Here is a 27,675-nt window from a genome sequence, read left to right as displayed (position 1 = left end):
CGGCCACAGCTGCCTGCCACATGCCTGTCACGGGCTGGTCTGCGAATCTTACTGGCCACGGTAGTAACTCAGTATCACGCACACATTTCGCAGAGAGTCGCGCCTTGTGTGGACAAACATTGTCCTGTTGAAAAATGGCATGAGAGGTAACGTATGCCGATGCAGCACGTCTGTCTCTGACTTGAAACAACATTTGAAGACTCCTCACACCATGATGGCAGAAGTAAGAACGCTGTGCCCCACCAAAACATCGGAAGAATGGGATCTCTCGCCAGGTCAAAGCCATACGCACCTATGATAGCCATCTTGGGTAGTACAGAACCACAGATCATCGCGAAACACAATGGTACGCCATTTTTCAGCAATTCATGCTTTCCGTTCACGGTACCGCTCCAAACGCAGGTGTTCGTATTTTGGTGTTAACGGCAGCCTAGCACAGTAACCAACGTCGACCAATGCTGCGTAACTGCACAGAATGTGCAGGGAGTCCATTACTTTTTCTTGGATAGTAGGCACAGATGTAACAGATTACGACTTACTTGATGCAAAATACGGCATTCCCCTTTTGCGGTGATCAGAGTTGGTAGACCACAACCTCGTCGACGAATATGCCTGCCCTCATGTATCCATGCAGTCCAACATTAGCCAACTGTCATATCCGAATCCCCCACACATCGCCCCTGCAAATGTCTCATAGTTCAAAACATGATTCAGAAATCTTCTCTTATCATATTACAATCAATCTGAAACCTAACAGTATCTACACATCTCTTTCATGTATACAACCTTCGTTCATGATTCGTTAGCGATGATTAAATCATGCTTTGTGCCAAGCTCTACCAGGTGGATTCCTGTTTCGTTCCTTCCTGTCAGTCAATATTCGTCTGCTGTTGCTATTGCTATTGCTATTACTATTACTATTTACCGATGTATAATATACTCATTTTGCTACTGTATTTCTCCACAAACATTTATATGTATTTATTTCTAGGAAGAAGTACAATCTACATCCACTGAAAGAGAAATAGGAAGCAGATGGCAATGTCAACTAAGGTCAAAGATTAAATGAATGTTGACTTTTTAAATGTTTAATTGAAACTGATACAGAGACGCAATGCATATCATTTTAGAGACCAAGAAAATATAAAGGCCCACATCCTATCAATAAAAAGAGATGTAGCAGTTTGCAACAAATGTCCAATGCATAATTACTGTTCTGCAACCCTTCGTATGAATAATGAAGAAAATAAAAATCAAAAATTTCTTTATTATTTTGGTACTACACTTACCTAAAACTCACATAGTTTCCTCCTGAGTCTTTTACACATATTTTTTGCAGTTTACTTATGTGAGAAATTTGCATTCTCTAGTATCATGTTTTCTAATGTAAAGGAGAACTAACACGAAAGTACAGGAGAACTAACACGAAAGTTCGGAAACGCTTATTGTATTAATTCTGTCACTACAGAACAAGTAACATTGTTACTTTGTGAATATACTGTTGCACTTTTCTTTCTTTCTTATGTCCAGTGTCTCTGGCATATGCCTGCCTGATGTAAGACAGTAAAAGCCACATAGTTGCTCTCAAACTTTTCCAGCTTTGTTGGTTATGACAGTGCTAACCCACAGGAGCAGTGACAAAGTAACAAATAAACAGTTTCCTAAGAGTTATTAACTATTTTTATCCGTATGGCGATAACGTAGCTAAAAAAGTAGTGTAAGAATTCGTAGAAAAAGTTGTAAGTATGTCCATTGTGATTTATTATTTACAGATTTTTAACATAAACATGTGATAACCGCCGACCCTTTGAGCTAGTCAGTGAGTACATACACTGATCGGACACAACATTTACGACCACCTACCTATTAGCCGATGTGTCCACCTTTGGCACGGATAACAGCAGCCACGCGTTGTGGCGTGAAACAATGAGGCCTTGGTACATCTACATCTACATGGTTACTGTGCAATTCACACTTAAGTTCCTGGGAGAGGATGCATCGTACTACTTCTCTACCATTCCACTCTCGAATGGCGCGTGGGAAAAAAGAACACCTAAATCTTTCCGACCGAGCTCTGATTTCTCTTATTTTATTACGATGATCATTTCTCGCTACGTAGGTGGATGTCAACAAAATATTTTCGCATTCGAAAGGGAAAGTTGGTGATTGAAATTTCGTAAATAGATTTCGCCACAAAGAAATCCGCCATTGTTTCAGTGACTGCCATCCCAACTAGCGTATCAAATCAGCGACACTCTCTCCGCTATTGCGCGATAACACGAAAAGAGCTGCCCTTCTTTGCACTTTCTGGATGTCCTCCGTCAATCCTAGCTGGTAAGGATCCCACACCGCGCAGCAATATTCCTGCAGAGGACGGACATGTGTAATGTAGGCTGTCTCTTTAGTGGGTTTGTCGCATCTTCTAAGTGTGCTGCCAACAAAGTGCAGTCTTTGTTTCGCCTTCCCCACAGAATTATATACGTGGTATTTCCAATTTAAATTGCTCCTTAGGTTAGTTAGGTTTAATTAGTTCTAAGTTCTAGGCAACTGATGATCTCAGAAGTTAAGTCGCATAGTGCTCAGAGCCATTTGAACCATTTTGAACCTGCTTGTTTTCAAACTTAATTCAACCTGTTCCCGTGAGTGGCGCAGTCACAGCATGTCTTCAAGTTGGCTGCTACACTTCACGTTCGTCAGAAGCAACGTGCTCTCATAGAATTCCTGTACAGTGAAACCCGAGACAGTAGGAAATATCCACAAGAGGTTGAAAAAGGTGTATGGAGATGCTGCTGTCGATAGCAGTACAGTTAGTCGGTGGGGAAGCAGGTTACGTGATGAAAGCTGGCACGGCAATATTGAGGATTGGTGACTGCTGAAGATGATGACTCCCTTGTGCACGCTGCCAAACAGTGGCTCCAACAGGTTGGTCCAGAATTTTACCGTGTGGGTATACAGGCGCTGGTTCCAAGATGGCGCAACGCAGTTGAGAGGGATGGAAATTATGGGGAGAAATGTAAATATTGTTCCTAAAGGACGTATCTACACCCTGTAAAACTTTCAAACATGTAGAATAAAAAATGGATTTTTAAAAAATAGAGTGCAATTCTTTTGGAGTGGCCTTCGAAATAGAAGCATCTTGTGTGTGTGTGTGTGTGTGTGTGTGTGTGTGTGTGTGTGTGTGTGTGTCTGAATAGTAGCCATTCCTCGCCAGGTGACGCTGCTACTGCCTGAATAGATTTGTATCCATAGGAGGTCGCTGGTAATACTGTTCCGCTTGATAAGTGTATAACGGTATAGCTCGCTGCACCCGGTAGGTCGCTGAAATACCGTGGAGAAATATGGGATCAACGACTCGCCTAAACACCCGAAAGCGGGCCATTAGCAAAAACGAGTCAAGAAACACAAGTTTGTGTTACGAAATGACTGAGGCAGGGTTACCTACTGTGTAACTGGTACTTAAAGAAGCAATCAAGGAAGGGAAATAAAATTTGGGAAGAGGATCAGAAATGATTGGCACTCACCTGTTCTCTGGCAACCACAGCTGCTGCATCAGGCTGAACACTTTGCAGTAGGGCCCTTGTTTCCAGACGGAAGTGTTGTGCAAGTCCTTCCCAGTCACGTCAAACAAATCGTGTATGATCACGTCGGGCACAGAGTTGCGCCCTTTAGCGTGTTCCACCGTTTCCGGACAAGCATCGCAAGCGATTACCTTCGTGCCTTCAGGGACCCGCGGCGCCAAGAACTGTGAGCATAAAACAGTAACGTTATTGAAGTTTTCACATCTACATCCACACCTATACTCCAGAAGCCACCTTACGGTGAGTGGTGGAGGGTATTTTGTGTACCTGTTTACCTGTTCCAGTCTCGTATTATCCGCGGGAAGAACGACTGTCGATAAGCCTCAGTGTGGGCTCGAATCACTCTGATTTTATCTTCATGACATCTTCGCGAGATGAACCTAGGATGAGGCGATATATGGACTGACACTTCTAGGAACGTGCTCTCTTGGGACTTTAACAGTAGACCACCAAGTGTTGCTCAGCGCCTCTCTTGTAGCATTTGCCACTGGAGTCGGCTGAACACCTCCGTTACGCTTTTGATCTTAATAAACGAACCTAAAACGAAACGTGCTGCTCTTCTTTGGAGCTTCTACACTACTGGCCATTAAAATTGGTACACCACGAAGATGACGTGCTACAGACGCGAAATTTAACCTACAGGAAGGAGATGCTGTGATATACTTTTCAGAGCAATCACACAAGGTTGGCGCCGGTGGCGACGCCTACAACGTGCTGACATTAGGAAAGTTTCCAACCGATTTCTCATACACAAACAGCAGTTGAACGGCGTTGGCCGGAGAAACGTTGTCGTGATGCCTCGTGTAAGGCGGGGAGATGCGTACCATCACGTTTCCGACTTTGATAAAGGTCGGGTTGTTGCCTATCGCGATTGCGGTTTATCGTATCGCGACACTACTGCTCGCGTTGGTCGAAATCCAATGACTGTTATCAGAATATGGAATCGGTGGGTTCAGGAGGGTAATACGGAACGCTGTGCTGGATCCCAACGGTCTCGTACCACTAGCAGTCGAGATTACAGGCATCTTATCCGCATGGCTGTAACGGGTCGTGCAGCCACGTCTCGATCCCTGAGTTAACAGATGGGGCCGTTTGCAAGACAACAACCATCTGCACGAACAGTTCGACGGCGTTTGCAGCAGCGTGGAGTATCAGCTCGGAAACCTTGCCTGCTTTTACCGTTGACGCTGCAGCACAGACAGGAGCGCCTGCGATGGTGTACTCGATGACGAACCTGGGTGCACGAATGGCAAAACGTCATTTTTTCGGATGAATCCAGGTTCTGTTTACAGCACCATGATGGTCGCATCCGTGTTTGGCGACATCGCGGTGAACGCACATTGGAAGCGTGTATTCGTCGTGCCATACTAGCATATCATCCGGCGTGATGGTATGGGGTGCCATTGGTTACACGTCTCTGTCACCTCTTGTTCACATTGACGGCACTTTGAACAGTGGACGTTACATTTCAGATGTGTCACGACCCGTGTCTCTACCCTTCATTCAATCCCTGCGAAACCCTACATTTCAGCAGGATACTGCGCGACCCCATGTTGTAGGTCATGTACGGGCCTTTCTGGATACAGAAAATGCTCGACTGCTGCCCTGGCCAGCACATTCTCCAGATCCCTGACCAATTGAAAACGTCTGGTCAATGGTGGCCGAGCAACTGGCTCGTCACAATACGCCAGTCACTACTCTTAATGAACTGTGGTATCGTGTTGAAGCTGATGGGCAGCTGTATCTGTACGCGCCATCCAAGCTCTGTTTGCCCAGGCGTATCAAGGCCGTTATTACGGCCAGAGCTGGTTGTTTTGGGTACTGATTTCTGGTCTGTAATGCCATATTCCTCAATTAGTGCTGGTTCTGCAAGAAAGCTTTCACCGGGCAATTAACGTCTCTTCCCAAGCATTTGTCTATTAAAGCTCTGCAGCACATCAGAGATTCTCTCCTGTAGGCCAAACAAGCCTGCGACCAACCTTGCTGCCCTTCTTTGTATTCACTCGGTGTCTCTGTTCTACCCCTACATCATACAGGTAACTTAACAGACCAATATTCCAAAATGAGTCATACGAGTGTTTTGTAAGTAGTCTCCGTTATAGAGTGATTGCATTTTCCAGTTTCCTGCCAATGTAAAGCATTCTGCCTCCTTCCTCACCTATAGTTGAGCCGTCGTGATCGTTCAGTTTGGCAACCTGGTCGCTTTAAGTATTAGGTTGGTACTGTGGGGTGTTCAAAAAGTTTCTCCGCAGTGCCGCATGATTTTTAGCCGCGAGTGCCGTATGCCGCAGTGAATATACCGAAATGAAACTCAGTGAAATACAAGTTATTAATTTATTGAATTTTCATTTTTACTTACAAATTTTCACATGGTGGCCGAGCAACTTCACTTCAGTTGGTATACATATTTTTAAATTGTGGAAATTACTAACTTAATATTACTGATTACTTTGACTGATACAATTGCATGTTAAATAAGGCAGATACATTCAGTTACAGTTCAACATCTAATGATTGAAGTCAACTAACAGCAAAGGGAGTAGCATTAATAAAGACACTATATGGTCCAGGATACTTCCACTGAGGACAGTCTCTAACAATATGTTGAACAGTTTGTTCTTGGGCCCCACAATCACAGGCTGGAGAGTTTCGGAGTCCCCACTTGTGCACCATAGCGTTGCATCTGGCGTGGGCAGTTCTTATTCTGTTCAGCCTTGTCCACTCCCCTCTCTGCAGATGAAATCCTGGAGGCTGGTAGTTGGGTCTTGGATACCTCGATGTGCTACTGTTGCAGCATCTTCTCTTGTGCCACTCTCCTTCCATTATGCCACAGTCGATTGCTAGATTTTAAGCCGTCTGGGGGAGGGTTGTTTAAGACTGTATGAATTGGGAGGTCATGTGAGTAGTCGGAGTCGTCTAGTTTCCTCCGTTCTCGATTCATTGCTTCTTGGCGTCGTAATTCAGGTTGTGGGGTGTTGCTGATGGTGTGCAGCCAGGGGAATGGGGGCGGATTTTAATGTGCCCGTAATAATCCTCATTGACTCTTTCAGGTGTACGTCCAGCTTCCTCGTGTGGTCACTATGTTGCCACACTGGAGCACAGTATTCGGCAACTGGGTGCACCAGTTTAAGTGATACAGCACAGAGAGTCGATGCGTTGGCACCCCGTGTTGTACCAGCTAGTTTCTGTACGATGTTGTTTCGGGTCTCTAACCTTTTGTTGGCAGAGGCTGACATTCAGCTGCTGGTTTGCAATTCTGTTGTTTAGATGTAATGTGCAGACTTCTGTCTTTGCTGCATTTGGATTGAGTCTCCAAGCTTTCTAGTATGTGTTGAGAATTTCTAAGTCTCTAGATAATGTAGCTTCTCCTTCCTCAAGTGTGCAGGTTTGTACGGCTATGGCAAGGTCGTCGCCATATCAAGATTTTTCTGTCACCCATCTGTTGAATTCAAACAGAAGAATATCCCGGAAATGTTCCGATTTCTCTTACTGGCACTCCATTTTTCTAGCGTCCACAGCTCCACTCACTATCTCCAAATGACAAAATGGCAATACGTAAACTCAAATAGCAACAGTGAACTACAAATAAAAAATTACAATCGATAAATAAGCCCTTAACGTCTGGAATAACAACATACAAAACAAAAACTCTAATAGCTTATGCATCGACCTAATATCTGTATGAGCCGACTGAAACCAAAGGATATTATGATGAATTTGTTCTCTGTAGCGCACGAAGTTTAAAGCAAGTTGACAATCTTTGAACCATTCTGAAATCTTATGAATATCTAACGCGGTATTTATGCGAAGTGTTCAAATGCTCCTTCACTGTAGATCACAGAATCAACTGCAAAAGGTTTTAGCTTGCTATTAGGGCCTATAATTTTCCGTCAGGTCGTCACTACACAACATGAACACCAAGGACCCCAACATATTTGTCTGGGAAACACCTGAAGATGCTCCTACATATTTCGAAGATTCTCCTCTCCTGCTGCAGAGTAGAAAATTGTCGAAAAGCAGTGGCGTCTGTCTTCTATAAAGAGAGAACTGAAAAGTTGGTACAACGCTACGATAGATGTCTAAGTCTGAGCGGCGACTGCGTAGAGAAGTAGCAAATAAAACAGTTTTGATTTTCACTGTGGTTTCCATTTCGCGACCTATCGTTCCTTACTTTCCGAATAGCCCTCGTAATTAGGACAAAAAAAATACAGTCTCCAGGCTAAGAAAATCTCTGACCATGCCGGGAATCGACCCCGGGATCCCATGATCTACAGGCAGCATCGATAACCATTAGATCACGAATTGCAAAGTAATGACTGAGGGTCACTCCAGTTGATTCCATATTTCTAGTTTTGAAGATGGCACCGCTGCTCTCCAGTGGAATATAATTACATTTCTCGCCGATGGATTATCGTCTGTCATGGGATTCATGATTTCCTGTCACAATGGCCACAGTTAGAAGAAACTGGGGAGATGTCATCTAGTGTAAACGAACTGGTATCTGGTGTTCACGAAGGAAATGTTATAGGCTCTCTGCTGTTCCTAATCTCTATAAGCGATTTAGGAGACATTCTGAGCAGCCCTGTTTGATTGTTAGCTGTTGATGTCATTTACCATATAATAAAAGATATCTACATGGTGCAGAAAATGTGCAGTTGCCTCTAAACGGTATGAGGTCATCCACCTTAATACTAAAAGAAATCCGTTAAATTTCAGGTAGAGGATAAATAATACAAATTTAGACGTCGATTCAACGAAATACTTAGAAATCACAATTACGAGCAGTCTATAATGGAACCATTACGCGAATCAAAGGCCGTTGTGTCGGCAGAACACTCAGAAAATGCAACAGGTCTACCAAAGAGACTGCCTACACTACGCTTGTCCATCCGCTTCTGGCGTATTGCTACGCAGTGTGGGATCCGCATCAGGTAAGATCGTCAGAGGACATTGAAAAAAATTACAGGAGAGCAGCTCGTTTTGCATTATCGTGAAATAGGAGAAACGGTGTCACGAAAGGTTAAAGGAATTGGGACGGCAGATGTTGAAAACAAAGCATTTAAACGAAATTTTAATCATCAGATTTATCTTCCAAGGATCAAAATAATTTTTTTGATTCGTACTTACATAGCGATAAACGGTCATCCTAATACAACAAGAGAAATTAGATCTCGCAAGGAAAGATTTAGGTTTCCATTTTTCCCGTGTGTTATTAGAGAGTGGGACGGTCCAGTAATAGTCTGAAAGTGACCGTACGAACTCTCTGCCTAGCACATGCAGCGTACTCTTGTAGATGTACATGAATCATCCCGGCATTTGCGTTAAGCGAGTTTCTTTATTATATTTATTTCTTCTTCACATTGCGGCATTTCTTCTACAAAGCTAGCGTAGGGCACACAATCATACTTCTATGTATAGTAATACAAAGGGCGTTCAGAAAGTTTTCACAGAGTTCTGCACAGTCGTCTCTGATTTTTTTTATTTTTTGCAGGAGGAGAATGAAATTTTTTGTGAACATACTTGCAACATTTAGGTATAATTTGGTATATAAAAATATTTTCTTTATTTACAGGTGAATCATAATGGACCGTGAAGAACATGTCAGTTTGCGACAACGGTCGGTGATGGAGTTCCTCTTCAAGACCTGCGATGACTCTGCCACGTCTATTCACAGCAAATTGCTCCCTGTTTATGTGGAGGACACAGTGGACCGCAGCAGTATCCAGCAGTGGTTGCAGAGGTTTAAAGAAGGTGATTTCTCTCTACTGGACTATCCACGATGCGGTAGAACGTCGACGGAAGTGAGTGATTTCAATAAGGAGACCATTGATCAAATCATCCAAAATGACAGATGTGTGACGACACGACAGCTTGATGAAATGACACATTTGTCATTTGGTAGTGTGGTATCACTGGTGCAGTCACTAGGGTACAGAAAAATCTGTGCAAGTTGGATGCTTAGATTATTGACAAGAGAAATAAAAACGATGAGGAAGAATTTGTGCGAGGGTCTCATGAAGACCTTTACTGAAGAGTGGAAACAGTGTTTTGACGTCGTCAGATAGTTCAAATGGCTCTGAGCACTATGGGAATTAACATCTAAGGTCATCAGTCGAACTGAGAACTACTTAAACCTACCCAACCTAAGGACATCAGACACATCCATGCCCGAGGCAGGATTCGAACCTGTGACCGTAGCGGTCGCGCGTTCACGGACTGAAGCGCCTAGAACCGCTCGGGCACCGCGGCCGGCTTGAAGGCGTCATTACCCAGGATGAAACATGGTTGTTTTTATCCGAAACTGAGAGCAAAACCCAATCCATAGAGTGGCGTCATCCGGGTTCCCCTCGGAAGAAGAAACCAAGACTTCCACGAACAGCAGGCTTCTTCTGGGACAGTGTAGTGTTATTTTCATTGAATTTTTTGGACCTGGCTCCACAATTAACCAGGACCGTTACAGTTTGTCATTTGGCAAGCTGCGACGTGCCATCAAGGCCCACAGACCACAGCTTCAAGGTCAGCTCATCAGACTACATAGTGAGAATGCCAAACCCCTTACGTCCCTTATGACGCAGGAGAAAATCAGGAAAATGGGTTGGAAAATAGTTCCTCATTCTCCCTACAGTCCGGACATGGCTCTATTTGATTTTTACCTCTTTGGTCGTCTGAAGGCCCACCTGCGCGGTAAAACATTTGATAGTGAGAAATACCTTATTTACTGTCTCAAGCGATGTTGTAAAAGTAAATCCCCATAATTTTACCAAAGTGCATTTATATCATGGAAAGAACGTTGGGCCAGATGCGTCACAGCTGATGGAGCCTACATTGAGTAGGGTCAATGTTTAGCTAAATGTTCCAAGTATGTTCACAAAAAATTTCGTTCTCCTCCTGCAAAAATAAAAAAATTAGAAACGACTGTGAAAAACTTTTTGAACTCCATACGTAAATCTGTGAATTAATTATTTATGTCTGGTACTTCTAAATATCTTTAAAAACGCTAATTCGAAAAAAAAATGCTACCACTACAGTTTACTTCCACAAAAAATTAAAGTTCAGGAAAGAAACTTTAATCATTTACCCAACTATTAATAGTACTTCAGTGCTACAGATTCTGTTCTGTTCGTGTCCATTTCTTAGGGTCAATCTAAACAGTGCATATTTGTTTTTCGGTGCTGCATCCGCCCTCATAACGCCCCGGACAGTATCACTGTCTGTTCGATTCCTGGCCGGCCAGAGTGACCGAGCGGTTCTAGACGCTACAGTCTGGAACCGCGCGACCGTTACGGACGCAGATTCGAATCCTGCCTCGGGCATGGATGTGTGTGATGTCCTTACGTTAGTTAGGTTTAAGTAGTTCTATGTTCTAGGGGACTGATGACCTCAAATTTTAAGTCTGGAATATGTACTTATTTTTACTATTTAGTTTACATTTTGGGACTATGTTAATATAGGTCATTTGGCTTTTCTATAGAGTAGCAATATTTTAAATTCTTCTTATAGGTCCCGTGGATGGTGTTCTACATGTTGTGTTTTTGTTCCATTTTCGGCTCTGTTCTTCTTCTTATAATAGCCATTTGTGTTCTTCTTTTCCAAATTTCCCAGCACTACTAGGAACAGAACACGTGTGTGTTTGTGTGTGTGTGTGTGTGTGTGTGTGTGTGTGTGTGTGTGTGTGTGGGGGCGAGATCAGAAGGCAGAGGGAGCGAGCGAGCGAGCGAGCGAGCGAGAGAGAGAGAGAGAGAGAGAGAGAGAGAGAGAGAGAGAGAGAGAGAGAGATCTGTTTGTTTTAATATGGTTGTATGTGCTAGAGAGACGATTTTTTTGTGATTGTGTCCGGAAAATTTGATCCTAACGTACAAAAACTTGTAGACGAATTAACTGGGAAATACAGATGTGGAGTCGTGCGCTGCACGAAAACCTGCAAGTTCACGAAACTGGTGTACGAATAATGTTTGCATTCTGTAATTCTTTCGAACGTGGGACAGAAAATTTTTTTCTGCGTTATCGATTCATGGGGAGGACAAACCGATTCCACGGTATACGATCGTCTGTTCACTGATGAAAGGAAAGCGAGCACCTGCACTCTAAAAGTGGTCCAACCAAAATGCACTCCTTATTGCCAGCCCTGCAATGTTTATTTTTACCGACAGGTGAAAATCTTCACTAAAATTATTCAGAATGCTCCCAACTTGAAGAAAGACAATAGAGCGATTGCTTCTAGGGAAGACTCGATTAAATTACATTCGCTACTCCTACATCAATTCAGCGCACCTAACTTTGAAAGCACGATTAGATACCATGGTTCGCATAGGAATTACTGGATGAAAGAGAAATCTTTTTGAATGCAAAAGAATTGTGTTTCCCGGTATCGCTCATGAAGAAACCGTGCGCCTGCACGAAGGTTGCTTTCATAAAATACGCGTGGTGCTGCGGCGAAAATTTGTGTTTCGGTTGTTTCTATGATAAGTATAACCTACAATATTGTTCTGGCACATCAAGCAATTTGGACGATGAAAAATAAGATTTTGTAGTTTTGTATGACAGAAAAAACTAATAGTTGAATGCAGCGTTATAATTTCGCACACCTTATACTGTTTCTTGATATTCTTTGAAATAAAATTGAAAAATTCAATCGATTTTGAAAAAAAAGAAGGTAGTACACGAGCAGGATTCGAACATGGTACTCCAGCGCGGTAGCCGCGAGCCTCTACCGCTGCCCTACGCTGACTTGCTCGGACTATGTGTAATGTTTGTGTTCTGGTCTTCAGTCCTCAGACTGGTTTGATGCTTCTCTCCATGCTACTCTATCCTGTGCAGGCTTCTTCATCTCCCAGTACCTACTGCAGCGTAAATCCTTCTGAATGTGCTTAGTCTATTCATCTCTTGGTCTCCCCCTACGATTTTTACCCTTTACCCTGCCCTCCAGTACTAAATTGGTGATACCTTGATACCTCAGAACATGTCCTACCAACCGATCCCTTCTTCTAATCAAGTTGTGCCACAAACTACTCTTCTCCCCAAATCTATTCAGTACCTCCGCATTAGTTATGTGATCTACCCATCTAATCTTCAGCATTCTTCTGTAGCACCACATTTCGAAAGCTTCTATTCTCTTCTTGTCTAAACTATTTATCGTCTACGTTTCACTTCCATACACGGCTACACTCCATACAAATACTTTCAGAAACGACTTCCTCACACTTAAATCTACACTCGATGTTAACAAATTTCTCTTCTTCAGAAACGCTTCCCTGCTGTTGCCAGTCTACATTTTATATCTTCTCTACTTCGACCAGCATCAGTTATTTTGCTCCCCAAATAGCACAACTCCTTTACTACTTTAAGTGTCTCATTTCCTAATCTAATTCCCGCAGCATCACCCGACTTAATTCGACTACACTCCATTATCCTCGTTTTGCTTTTGTTGATGTTCATCTTATATCCTCCTTTCAAGACACTATCCATTCCGTTCAACTGCTCTTCCAAGTCCTTTGCTGTTTCTGACAGAATTACGATGTCATCGGCGAACCTGAAAGTTTTTTGTTTCTTCTGCATGGATTTTAATACCTACTCCGAAGTTTTCTTTTGTTTCCTTTACTGCTTGCTCAATATACAGATTGAATAGCATCGGGGAAAGGTTACAACCCTGTCTCACTCCCTTCCCAAGCACTGCTTCCCTTTCATGTCCCTCGACTGCCATCTGCTTTCTGTACAAATTGTAAATAGCCTTTCGCTCCCTGTATTTTACCCCTGCCACCTTTAGTTATGGATATACAAAACGCGCAATGAGCTTCAAAATCGATTTTCTCAGAAACCAAGGCCCGTCGACAAAAAACCGGATAGCCATATACTCAGAGTAAGTTCCTCTACAACACATTTGATGCGCATCAAATTCCGTGATTTACAGTGTTGAGTGTCCCCTTGTGAGTGCCTTGTGATGTCTTCCTTGGCCTTGCTGGTTCCGCGGCTGCAGTGTCGTCCAAGATGCACCAGGTTGGCACGTTTTGCAGTGCTGCTCTGGAATCCAGTGTTCTTAACGCCAGCCGCGCGGGGTAGCCGCGCTGTGTAGGGGGCCTTGTCACGGTACGTGCGGCTCCCACCATCGGAGGTTCGAGTCCTCCATCGGGTATGGGTGTGTGTGTTGTCCGTAGCGTAAGATAGTTTAAGTTAGATTAAGTAGTGTGTAGGCTTAGGGACCGATGACCTCAGCACTTTGGTCCCATAAGACCTCACAACAAAGTAAAATAATCCTTGACGCCTTGCAACAATTACCTTCTGCATCTTCGTTGAGCGCGGAGTACCACAACGTGTGCTCTGGAGTCCACAGCGAACATTGCCACAAGTGCAACTATCATTGATCTGTCTTTTGATTTTGTGCAGGTATGTCACCAGTCAGGTACTGTACCAGTACACTCGACGGCTGAAGACATCTCATCTTATGTCTCTCCTTGATGTAACAGTAACTAATATGTCCTCCTGCCGGTGACTGAAGACTCCCATTCCTTTTGCCACAGTTGCAACATGCGCTGTTGTATTAACTTTTTTGTACTGGCCTCAATTCCAAGTACCCTTCGTACTTCCCTTTGATTGCCTCTCCTTAACTAATAAAGTACTCTCCATTTTCTACTTTCCAAATCCAGTGGAGATATTCCTAAAGTTACTAACACTGTGTCATTCGGGGTAGTAGTATAGATGCCCGTTGATCTTACAATTACTAGCATTCACTTTTGAACTCTTCTGACTACTGAACCTGGATCCGCAATCTGCAATCTATGAGCCCAAACACAGTGCCGCATCCTATGACTGATGCTAATACACACAGACGGAAAAAAATGTCTACACCAAGATGGAGTTGTGCGACGTAAACGAAAGCTGGTATACGTCTGTCTACATCTGAAAAATGGTGTGCATTCAAATTTCACGCGTCGCACAAGAGTGGCTCTAGTAACGCCACTATGAGGATACAAATCAGATTTTTTTACAATATGCGCTGTAGCAGTCGTGAGCGTTACTTACCTTTGAGATTAGATGTGATGAATTCACTTTAGTCATGAATGCCTTTAAGGCGACAAAGGCACCATAATGAGATTTTTACTCTGCAGCGTAGTGTACGCTGATATGAAACTTCCTGGAAGAGTAAAACTGTGTGCCGGACCGAGACTCGAAATCGGGATTTTTGCCTTTCGCGAGCAAGTGCTCTAGCAACTGAGCTACCCAAGCACGACTCACTCCCCGTCCTCGCAGCTTTACTTCCACCAGTACCTCGTCTCCCACCTTCCAAACTTTACAGAGGCTCTCCTGCGGACCTTGCAGAACTAGTACTCCTGAAAGAAAGGATATAGCGGAGACATGGCTCATTCTGGAAACATCCCCTAGGCTGTGAATAAGCCGTGTCCCCGCAATATCCTTTCTTTCAGGAGTAGTAGTCCTGCATGGTTCGTAGGAGAGCTTCTGTGAAGTTGGGAAGGTAGGAGACGAGATACTGGCGCAAGTAAGGCAGTGAGGACATGGTGTAGGTCGTCCTTGGAAAGCTGAGTTGGGAGAGTACTTGCCCACGAAAGACAAAGGTCCCGACTTCGAGTCTCGGTGCGACACACAGTTTTCATCTGTCAGGAAATTTCATATCAGCGCACACTCCGCTGTAGAGGGAAAATCTCTTTGTGGAAACATTCCCTAGGCTGTGGCTAAGCCATATCTCCGCAATATCCTCTCTTTTAGGAGTGCTAGTGCTGCGTGGTTCGCAGGAGAGCTTCTGTAAACTTTGGAAGGTAGGAAACGAGGTACTGGTTGAAGTAAAGCTGTGAGGACGGGGTGAGTCGTGCTTGAGTAGCTCATCTGGTAGAGCACTTTCCCGCGAAAGGCAAAGGTCCCGAGTTCGAGTCTCGGTCCGGCACACAGTTTAATCTGCCAGGGAGTTTCAAAGACGCCATTATCAACAACTCACTGAACCTGACAAGGTCGCGTAACAGGGCTACGAAAAGCTGGATGTCTGCTCTGCGATGCTGCACAAAGACTTGGAAGGAATGTAGTCGCTGTTCATGAGTGCTGTCAGCAGTGATCAACAAAATGCACGGTCGCAAGAAGTCTGGTCTCCGGACAGCCACGTGGCACTACCATGAGGGAAGGCATTTGCAGCAGCAATTTGAGCAGCAGTTGGCACCACAGTGACACAACGAACAAAACGGTTTTGACACAGAAATGTGAATCATTTTAGATACAAATATATGAGACTTTGATGCAGACGTAAAATATCTTCATTACTAATGTGTGTAATAATCATGTTACCTCTTATTCTTTCCAATATTCATATTCGTTTAATACACTCACGGTATGAATTGCAACACCAAAAAATAATAAATGTAGAGTAATGAAATTTCAGGAAAACGTTTGTATAGGTAAAATATTTAAGTGATTAACATTTGAAGTTCACGAATTAACGTGAGCGCGAGATAAACCACTGCAAAAGTGAAATACTGGTACATAAATAACAGGTGCAACCGCCAGAATCTTGAACCCAAGCATGTAAACATGCATGCAATGTCTTGTACAGGTTCCAGATGTCAGTTTGTGGGATGGAGTGCCATGCATGTGGCCCTTGGTTGATCAGTACAGGAACGATAAATGTTGATTGCGGATAACTCTGGAGTTGTCATCCGAAGATGATCCAAACATACTCGATTTGAGACAGATCTGGCGATCGAGCAGACCAAGGCAACTTGTAGAGCAAGATGAGTTACAACAGCGGTTTGTGAGCGAGCGTTATCCTGTTGGTAAACAACATTCTTCACGAATGGCAGCACAACAAGTCGAATCACATAATTGACGTACAAATTTGCTATCAGGGTACGTGGGATAACTACGAGTGAGCTCCTACTGTCATGCGAAATTGCACCCCAGACCATACCAGAACGTATAGATCAAATGTGCAGCACACTGACAATGGGGATGCAGGCTCTCAAGTGACCTTCAACCAACCAACACACGGCCGTCGCTGGCACCGAGGTTATAACATCCTTGTCGTTTGCGTGCGACATCGGCACCCCGCATGACAGAACAGATACGCGGGATGCCTTAATAACAGCGAGTGAAACCAAAGCAGATGTATACGGCACGACCGAGGACGCTGCCGGAGATGACAACACAGCCACGTGTCTCAGCCAGCGGCCGACATCGCGATCTACAAGCTGACTATTTTCCTATGCCACTCAAATAGTCCCAGAAGATCCATCCGCCAACCGGCTTTATAAGCCGGCACACCTCTGAGCAGAAGGCAGTTCGGCACTCCGCCCGGACTTTCAGGGATCTGCCATCCCAGGTACAACATCCACACGCTTCGTCTGCTGGTAGTCCCAGATCGTCAGGAATGGTAGCTTCTGACTGTGACTCTAGAGTGTCGTGTTACGGTGGGTGGTTTGGCCTCCCTGGACAGCTTTGTGCTATGCCGACCACTCTCTAGTAGTTTTGTCTCCGTCTTTTCTGTGGTAAATAAATGTACATGTCGTGTGTCTAGGACCTCCCATCGGGTAGGCCGTCCGCCGGGTGCAAGTCTTTCGATTTGATGCCACTTCGGTGACTTGCGCGTTGATGGGGATGAAATGATGATGATTAGAACAATACAACACTCAGTCCCTGAGCAGAGAAAATCTCCGACCCAGCTGGGAATCGAACGCGGGCCCTAAGGATTGAAATTCTGTCGCTTTGACCACTCAGCTACCGTGAGCGGACTTTTCTGTGGTGGATTTTCTCGAGCGAGAGACTTGTGAGGAAAACATTTTATTTTGTTATTCTTCTGTTATAAGATCCGAAGTGGGATCCGCACTTTGTTTCTTGCTTAACTTGTGTTTTGTTTTCGACTACTTTGTCATCATCAGCAACGTACTTGTTTATTGTCAGAATGAGATCCAGACTGACAGAAGTAAGGCTGTGAGGACGGGGTGTGAGTCGTGCTTGGGTAGCTCAGTTGGTAGAGCACTTGCCCGCGAAAGGCAAAGGTCCCGAGTTCGAGTCTCTGTCCGGCACACAGTTTTAATCTGCCAGGAAGTTTCATACTTGTTTATTGTTTTTTCCCAATAAAAATAGATTGTGGAATATCGTTCGCGTTCTGTCTCTGCTACCGCAGATACAGTACAAGTAGAAACAGATTTCATCAGAAAATAGGAAAGACCTCCACTGTACCCTACAGTGAGCTGTCACTTGATACCACTGAAGTCGCAAATGACGGGGGTTTCAAGTCAATGGGATGCACACTAAGGGTGTCTGGCTCAGAGCTGTCCTTGAAAAAACCGATTTGTGACAGTTCGTTGTGTCTCTGCGGTGCCGACTGCTGTTCAAATTGCTGCTGAAGATGGAGTACGATGCGCTAGACACCATACGCCGAACACAGTGGTCTTCCCTCTCGATGGTGCCACTTAGCCATGCAGAGCCGGACTTCTTGCGACCGTACATACCTCTCCCAGCAATCATGTACGGCTACACTGATCCCAAGTCTTCCTTCAGGATCGCAGAAGGATCATCCATCTTCTCGTAGCCCTATTACACGACCTCCTTCAAACTCAGTGAGGTGCTCAAAATGGCGTCTTTGTCGTATCAAAGGCATTCTTGACTAACATCGATTCACCACGTCCAGTCTCAAGAGCGTTACAGTGTGTATTTAACGCAAACCTGATTTGCATTCTCATAGTAGCGCCACTGTGTGACTGGCGCTAAATTGGAATAGACATCATCGTTGAGATGTAGAAATACGCTTACGAACTTTCGTTTACGTCGCACAACTCCTTCTTGGTACTGCGATTTTTCCCGTCAGTGTAGTTAGATTGTTTAATTTTATCTTAAGATTTCTTGCTAGGTCCTATTTCAGAAAGAGATACGTGGCTTTGTGAGATGGCGATAATAATTTATCACCACTACATTATCCTTCAGGCCCATCGAGTGCGCCGTTACATGTATCTTTAATCAATCTTCTGGAATAGCCGAGTAAAAGGAGCAGCACATCACCAGCAAATGCTGACCAGTTGTCTTACGTTACCGCTATCGTTTAGCTTCTGTAGTATGGATGGCAGTGCTATATTTCATACCTCTGGACCACACAGAGACACCTGCGGACAGCCTTTTGTTGTGGACTTCGTTATTTCCTTTCGTGTGCATATTAAAGTTGCATGTCTCCCGCTGCAGTAGACTCTCAGGCCTTAAACAAATGAAAGAAATCGGGGAAAACCCGCATTTAAACAGCTGGCTGCTGGCTTGAATCTCATTCATTACAGTAGTACCAAAAGCTCCCTACGCCACATACCGTAAGGTGGCTTGCGTGGATTATCACACAGATCTACACTACTGGCCATTAAAATTGCTACACCAAGAAGTAATGCAGATGATAAACGGGTATTCATTGGACAACTGTATTATACTAGAACTGACATGTGATTACATTAACACGCAATTTGGGCGCATAGATCCTGAGAAATCAGTAAATAGAACAAACACCTCCGGCCGTATTAACGGCCTTGATACGCCTGGGCATTGATGGCGTGTAGAGGTAAAGCTGCCCATGCAGCTTCAACACGATACCACAGTTCATCAAGAGTAGTGACTGGCGAATTCTGACGAGCCAGTTGCTCGGCCACCATTGACCAGACGTTTCCAGTTGGCGAGCGATCTGGAGACTGTGTTACCAGGCAGCAGTCGAACATTTTCTGTATCCAGAAAGGCTCGTACAAGACCTGCAGTATGCGGTCGTGCATTATCCTGCTGAAATGTAGGGTTTCACAGGGATCGCATGAAGGGTAGAGCCACGGGTCGTAACACATCTGAAATGTAACGTCCACTGTTCAAACTGCCGTCAATGCGAGCAGGAGGTGACCGAGACGTGTAACCAATGGCACCCCATACCATCACGCCGGGTGATACGCCAGTATGGCGATGACGAATACACGCTTCCAATGTGCGTTCACCACGATGTCTCGAAACACGGACGCGACCATCATGATACTATAAACAAGACCTGGATTCATCTGAGAAAATGACGTTTTGCCATTTGTGCACCCAGGTTCGTCGTTGAGTACACATCGCAGGCGCCCCTGTATGTGATGCAGCGTCAAGGGTAACCGCAGCCATGTTCTTCGAGATAATCCATGCTGCTGCAAACGTTGTCGAACTGTTCGTGCAGATGGTTGTTGTCTTGCAAACGTCCCCATCTGTTGACTCATGGATCGAGACGTGGCTGCACAATTCGTTACAGCCATGCGGATAAGATGCCTATCATCTCGACTGCTATTGATACGAGGGCGTTGGGATTCAGCACGTCGTTCCGTATTACCCTCCTGAACCCACCGATTCCATATTCTGCTAACAGTCATTGGATCTCGACCAATGCAAGTAGCAATGTTGCGATACGATAAACTGCAATCGCGATAGGCTACAATCCGAGCTTTATCAAAGTCGGAACGTGATGGTACGCATTTCTCCTCCTTACACGAGGCATCACAACAAAGTTTCATCAGGCAACGCCGGTCAAGTGCTGTTTGTGTATGAGAAATCGGTTGGAAACTTTCCTCATGTCAGCACGTTGTAGGTGTCGCCACTGGGGCCAAGCTTGTGTGAATCTTCTTCCTGTCGGTTAAATTTTGCGTCTGTAGCACGCCACCGTCGTGGTGTAGCAATTTTAATGGTCAGTATTGTATTTTTTCAGTAGTACAGGACGGGTTCTGCGCATATTTAGCCCTTCTTGTGTCAAAAATCAAAATTTGATGTTTCTGTCAGAACAAGACATTCAGGCTACCTCACCTTGGCCACGATGTCTCCGGGTCCGCATCCCACGTCCAGTACCGGCAGACGCTTGGCAGGCCACGTCAGGGTGGGCCAGATTTGCTCCAGCTGACGTATGGTGTCCGCTGCGGACGACCGCCACCTTGTACTGCTGGACGCCTCTGCTCTCTGCATGTTGGTGGGCAGACCTGTGCAAACACCTGCAGTTTCACCACCAGTATCCAAAGTACACTGAAGAGCCAATGAAACTGATACACCTGCCTAATTTCGTGTAGCGCCTCTACGAGCACACAGAAGTGTCGCAACACGACGTGGCATGGACCCGACCAATGTCTGAAGTAGTGCTGGAGGTAACTAACACCCTGAACCTTGCAGGGTTGTTCATAAATCCGTTAGAGTGCGAGAGGGTAGAGATGTCTTTTGAATACCACGTTGCAAGGCATCCCACATATGCTCAATAATGTTTGGTGGCCAGAGGAAGTGTTTAAACTCAGAAGAGTGTTCCTAGAGCCACTCTGTAGCAATTATGTCCTGATGGAATTGCCCCAGTCCGTTGGAATGCAGATTGGACATGAATGGATGCAGATGATAAGACAGGATGCTTACGTAAGTGTCACCTGTGAGAGTCGTGTCTAGACTTATCAGGGGTCCCATATCACTCCAACTGCACACGCCCCACACCATTACAGAGCCTCCATCAGCCTGAACAGTCTCCTGCTGACATGCAGGTTTCATGGATTCATGAGGTTGTCTACATACCCATACACGTCCATCCTTTCGATACAGTCTGAAACAAGACTCTTCGACCAGGCAACATGTTTATGGTTATCAACAGTGTAATGCCCGTGCTGGGGGGTGGGATGGGGGGGGGGGGGAAGAGGCAGGAGAGGCGTGAACTTTGTGTCGAGCAGTCATCAAGAGTACACGAGGGGCCTTCGGCTCCGAAAGCCCATTATCGATGATGTTTTGTTGAATGGTTCGCACGCTGACATTTGTTGATGGCCCAGATTTTATCTGCAGCAATCTGCGGAAGGGTTGCACTTCTGCAACGTTGAACTATTCTCTTGAGTCGTCGTTGGTCCCGTTCTTGCAGGATTTTTGTTTCCGGCCGCAACGATGTCGGAGATATGATGCTCTACCGTATTCCTGATATTCACGGTACACTCGTGAAATGATCGTACGGGAAAATCCCCACTTCATCGCTACCTCGGATATGCTGTGTCCCATCGCTCGTGCGCCGACTGTAACACCTCGATCTAACTTACTTAAATCTTGATAACCTGCCATTGTAACAGCGGTAACCGATCTAACAACTGCGCGAGACACTTGTTGTCTCACACAGGCGTTGCCAACAGCAGCGCCGTATTCTGTCTGTTTACATATCTCTGTGTTTGGCGCTTCAATTTATATGAATAGTTTATTTCTGAAACAACACTTCTCCACACAGTCACATTTCCCAAGAAATGAAAATCTAGGGATAATCTAGTGAGGAGAGCTATGGATTTTTTTTTCGGTGGGAGGGGGGTTATCTACTAGTGAGTGCAAAAATTTTTACGTCTTGTTCCGTAACGTAAGACAACAGAATTTTTTTAATATAATGAGGAAGTCCTGTTTCTGAAATAAGCGGTAATAACTTAGAAAACAAAAGGCAGAAAGTCAGGGGTATAGTGTTACAACCAGACTGATAGTCTATAATTTTATAGAAAAAATATTGGATTTCAGGGAGATTTGAACATTGAGTTTGGAAGGTAGGAGACGAGGTACTGGCAGAATTGAAGTTGTGAGGGGGCATCGTGAGTCGTGCTTGGGTAGCTCAGGTAATAGATCACTTGCCCTCGAAAGGCAAAGGTCCCGAGTTACAGTCTCGGTCCGACACACAGTTTTAACGTACCAGGTAGTTTCATACCAGCAAACACTCCGCTGCAGAGTGAAAATCTCATTCTGGAAACATCCCCAAGGCAGTGGCTAAGCCATGTCTCCGGAGTACCCTTTCTTCCAGAGATGCTAGTTCTGCAAGAAGTTTGGAAGGTAGGAGACGAGGTACTGGCAGAACTGAAGCTGTGATGAGGGGTCCTGAGCCGTGCAGGGGTATCTCATATGGTAGAGCACTTGCCCGCGAAAGGCAAAGGTCCCGAGTTGGAGACTCGGTCGAGCACATAGTAGTTTCGTGAACTTCTCACTTCACTGTTCAACACCGTGACCATATAACCCCAACGCCGTAACGATTCAGACTGGTCGATGTTGCACATCTTGAGTTTGTACCGTTCACTGGTTCGAGTTTTCTTCTGTTTTCGCAGTTCAGTATACCTTCTTCCTCTTTTCATGCTTGACCTATATTCAGTTTTTGACTGGCTGTCCATTGGGCCATCTTACCCACTAAAGCTGAAGGGGGTACGGTGGGGAATTTCTCCTGTGAGGATGTAGTTTGGAGCGCAGCATTGTATGGTAGTGAGACATGGACTGTGGAAAAACCGGAACAGAAGAAGATCAAAGCATTTGAGGCGAATATTGAAAATTACGTGCACTGGTAAAGTTAAGAATGAGCAGATTCTGTGCACAATCGGAGAGGAAAGGAATATGTGGAGCCGGCCTCTGTGCCCGAGAGGTTCTAGGCGCTTCAATCTGGAACTGCGTGACCGCTACGGTCGCAAGTTCGAATCCTACCTCGGGCATGGATGTGTGTGATGTCCTTAGGTTAGTTAGGTTTAGGTAGTTCTAAGTTCTAGGGGACTAATGACCTCAGATGTTAAGTCCCACAGTGTTCAGAGCCATTTTTTTAAAATATGTGGAAAACACTTACAAGAAGAAGGGACATCATGATAGGACATCCGTTAAGACATCGGGGAATGATTTACAAGGTACTAGAGGGAGCTGTAGAGGGTAAAATCTGTAGAGGAAGACAGAGATTGGAATACATCCTGCAGATAATTGAGGACGTATGCAGCAAGTACTACTCTGAGATGAAGAGGTTGGTACAGGAGAAGAAATCGTGACGGGCCGCATCTAACACGTCAGGAGACTGATGACTCAGAACAAAAAATTAATTTAGAAACTTCTCGCTAGAGTTTTAAACTGATAACAGGCTATAGCGCTCAGTCTTCCTATCCGGCGCCAGGGGTTCTCAGTAACAAGTTCCAGCACAGAATAATTTATTTGAAATGAAATGAGAATAGTTTTACGACATTTCTGTTACATCATAAAGTTGCATTGTTGTAAATTGAATAAAGAGTGAAAAGATAAGAAATAACGTCTTTTGTGTATGTATGGAGCTTTATCAACATAATTTGTCACTAGCTGTTGTGCAGGTTCTAGCTACCACACATTATAAAAGTCGCGGTATTTTGTTGGTGTTTATGGCTGTGATTTATTTATGTCACTGGATAAGCATGAGCACATGGTAACAATGGACGGTTGATTCCAGAAAGCAACAGTTTAAAATTACGAACAACCAGTTGATAAATAAATTATTTCCTCTGACGCGATCCTCTTCACATTAAAACTCCATAGATTAACTTACATGGAATGTTACGTTCTTATCTTTTTTCACTCTTCTACTCGTATTCTTCACTGAGAGTACTGATTTCTTAAAGTATTTTGGTCACCAATTATGAAAATCAAAAAGTCTGCTGTCTGTACCATTTTAACAGTAAATCGGTTGTTCCTGTTCGAAGCAACTATTAATTCCGCGTAGTCATTCAGTGAATAAATTCTGGATTGTGTGTGAATCTTCCACTTTATAAAACCAAAATCATCACCACATGGCATGAGAGAATGCCCACATATGAGAAAATAATGGAGTACATTTTGTAATCTTCCATTAGTAATGAGAGTTTGGAGAAATGTAACAACACTGTTATTTTTGTTCTCATCCGGACAGCCTTCGGAAAATTTGTTTAGGTACATGGTACAACTTGGTAACTCACTATTAATGCCGTCTAATGTAAAATTGCAAATTTTTTTCGGACTTTTCTAAGCCTCTCCTGCATGATACATATAAAATTTTGCGGTATTGACCCTCATGTTGTGAATATTAACTACATCGGCAGTGGGTTGCCTGTAGTAGAACACTTGCTGGATTGATGGCTCACACAAACATTTAAAACATCAACAGCACTTCTCCAGGAGAAGTGTCGTTCCTACATTAAACTGAAATTTTGCATCCCTCCTAAAACCCAGTTGAGGAATACGCACTTTGTATCTGCGCAACAAGTGGATTAACGTGTGCAAACTTAGCTTAGCACTTAGCGCGCAAATGGACAAAACATCTGAACTGTCTTCTCAAGCCCATGGTGTTAAACAGACATTCTATATAAATATGAACCTGGCCCTGTAAGTTAGTTAATATCATGTGCATATTGTAACAAAAATCATTAGAAATGCTGCTGTCACTTAACTAGAATGCATGAATTAATAAAAATGAAAGTTTGGGGTCTATTCTACAAATACAAAATAGCTATTCCCTTTTCCTCTACCTACTACGGAAAAATTAAAATTCTACAGAATGCAAGAAAGTTAAGACTGAGTGAATTCATTCAAGGCCAGAGTAGGGAATTAGCGTTTCAGATCCAGCACGGATCTTTCAGGGGTCAAGTGATACACAACAATCATGTACAATTAATTTCAACACTCAATAACAAATTATTTAACTCTTGGACATTCGAATTGACGATTATTAAAATCGTTATCACTATATATGAAAAAATTTATCACAGGAAAGATTGATTAAAATCTTCATTAGCTCATTTCCATCTACGATGTCGTAGCTGATCAATGCACTGAGTTGGTGGAGAATAAACGTACTTTTTGAACCAATGAAAAAGCTCTCATGTACTCATTGTGAGGGTAGGTTAGTATCATAGCTTTTGATATTCAATGGTCAAAGCGTACGCAATTTGGAATGAGCAAAATCTTGACGCAACATTGACTGTGCCCTAATGAGTGATGGTATTTTACCAAGTGGCACCTGCAACGGCGTTGTCTCCGTGCTGGATCTGAAACGCTAATTCCCTACTTTGGCCTTGACTGAATTCACTCAGTCGCAACTTTCCTGTATTACGTAGAATGTTAATTTTTCCCTAGTCGAAATAATGACTATCGCACACCTGCTAAGGGTTGGAGCGACGTGCACAATTTCTTTGCCCGCAAAAATTCCCATAGTAATAATTAACTACCTCTTTGATATCTGTTGCCACGATACGTAAAGCGTAACGTCCACAGTTCGCAGAAAGCAAAGGTCTCAATGACCTCGCTATTTTCCAGAGACTTGTGCGGTCCGCTGCAAGGTGAGAGAGATATCTAGAAATTTAATTCTCAAAATGCTTTTATATAATGGGGATCTCCCCACCATGCGTCGTCCAGTATGGCTTCAGCCAATCGCCATCTCTCTAGAGGTGAATTTTATTTTTCTTGCCGGGTCGCCGCCTAACCCTGTTAAGGCCATCCAGCAACTTACCTTCGGTCCCAGCCGTATTTACGTTAAAAGGAATAATGTATTGATCTGGCCTTATCCCTTTCTGCGCTGAAGCTCGCTGTTCTCTTGTTTAGTGGGGTCTTCCAGTGACATTAACCACCTGCTCGGTTCGTCTCCAAAATGCGTTTCACTTTAACTTATTTATTCATGCCCCTGTCCATATTGGTAGATATTGTTTTGTTAGTTTTCGGTACATGAGATTACTGCAATAGCCTTTTGTTGATATAATATAATTACTATTTTCTGAGTATCTCATACTGTATCGTACTCTCGTTATGGATCAAGCTCATGTAAGGTCCGTGAAATCCGGGCGCCTTACAATGTGATAGATGTGTTCTTTCTACACAAAACTATAGGTATTGCCAATATAATCACGAACATATGAATAACTCACATACAGTATATAGTGTCAAGTGCAGTTACTGCAAGAAATGATACATATGCTCGCCGGCCGGAGTGGCCGAGCGGTTCTAGGCGCTACAGTCTGGAACCGCGCGACCGCTACGTCGCAGGTTCGAATCCTGCCTCGAGCATGGATGTGTGTGACGTCCTTAGGTTAGTTAGGTTTAAGTAGTTCTAAGTACCAGGGGACTGATGACCTCAGATGTTAAGTCCCATAGTGCTCAGAGCCATTTGAACCATTTTTGAATAAAACACTTACAACATTGGTATAATATTTTTTGCAGTTTTGTAGAATACTGCACGACAGTCATGCTTGTTTTCAATCACAAATGCTTTTATATTTTTAAATGCGAGGGCCTGTTTTCTTTTTCTTCCCTCCTTCATTAAGTTCGTAATGTAGTGCCAATACTCTGTAAGTTTAGAACATGGCCAACATTGAGGTACGTATCGGACGGCATTCTGTGACTGAATTCCTTACAGCATGAGTTGAAACGTCGAGACACATTCATAAAAGGCTGAAGAAGGTGTGGGGAGATGCCCGGAAGATGTCAGCACCGTTAGACGATGTGGTATTTGAGTAGAAAAGCTGAAGGGCAAACATAGTTGGCTGATGCAACGCGAAGCGGCCGGCCAGCGACCGGTGTGAGGCAAATGCCCGTAACATGAAAACGTGCTGACGAAACCACAAAACATCGACTATGGAGCGATGGAAAAAAGTCATGTGGTCAGATGAATCTGACTGTTCCCATCTTCTGGCCGAGTTTACAAGCCAAGAAAGAAAGCGGGGGTCCAGTGACGATTGGGCAGCCATGTCGTTGTATTTCGTGGGCCCCTGATTACTGTGGAAGGTCACATTACCTCCTAGGACTATGTGGCCATTTGGGCCGATCAGTTCCAGTCCGCGGTTCAGTGTTTGTTGACTATGGTGATGCTGTGTTCGAAGCAGACGGGACTCCTGTTTACACAGTTGGCATCGCCCATGACTGATTTTGTGAACAAGGGGATGAGTTTTTAGTTGAAACTTCCGGGCTGAGAGGCCGTGGTCGATGTATAAAATTTCCACCTAACGTTTCGTCTCCATCTGCGGGAGACATCTTCTTAGGTCGTCCGGCTACTGCCACTCAGGCTCCAGGTACTCTCGCATTTATAGAGCACATAGAGGGCACCAACATTCGTCACGTAAGGCCGACGGTATGCCTATCTTTAGAACGCGTCATCATTCTCGATAACTGCTGGCGCAACGTCGACATCCATATTTTGTCTAACTTTAAAACTTCCGCTCTTCTATTAAAATTATTATGGTGTTTGTGAATCTCTATCGCTTCTCAATACATGCGCGCATGATAATGGGATGTTCGTGCTCCAAGGCTTGTCTCATTAAATTTAATCTCGTGGTTCCCATCTCGAAAAACATGCTCAGCTACGGCCGATTTGTCGATGTGTCCTAAGCGACAGTCTCTTTTA

The 27,675-nt window shown here is 44.2% G+C and overlaps 1 protein-coding gene across 2 annotated transcripts in view; it reads right to left on the bottom strand.

Annotated features, from left to right (window-relative positions):
• The window catches only part of LOC126335290 (uncharacterized), a 152,852-nt gene that overhangs the window by 88,569 nt on the left and 36,608 nt on the right, over positions 1–27,675 (bottom strand). Inside the window, exons 2-3 of one of the 2 annotated variants that reach the window (XM_049998379.1) lie at positions 20,358–20,527; positions 3,522–3,742 (exon numbers count right to left, since the gene is read on the bottom strand). In XM_049998379.1, the coding sequence (XP_049854336.1) occupies positions 3,522–3,742; positions 20,358–20,513 (377 nt within the window). In that variant the 5' untranslated portion in view covers positions 20,514–20,527. The remainder of the gene's footprint in view (positions 1–3,521; positions 3,743–20,357; positions 20,528–27,675) is intronic. The other variant, XM_049998378.1, reaches the window with a different exon arrangement.

This window comes from Schistocerca gregaria, chromosome 2 (assembly GCF_023897955.1).
Source record: "Schistocerca gregaria isolate iqSchGreg1 chromosome 2, iqSchGreg1.2, whole genome shotgun sequence".
NCBI lineage: Eukaryota > Metazoa > Arthropoda > Insecta > Orthoptera > Acrididae > Schistocerca > Schistocerca gregaria.
This window is presented reverse-complemented; position numbering and strand designations above follow the sequence as displayed.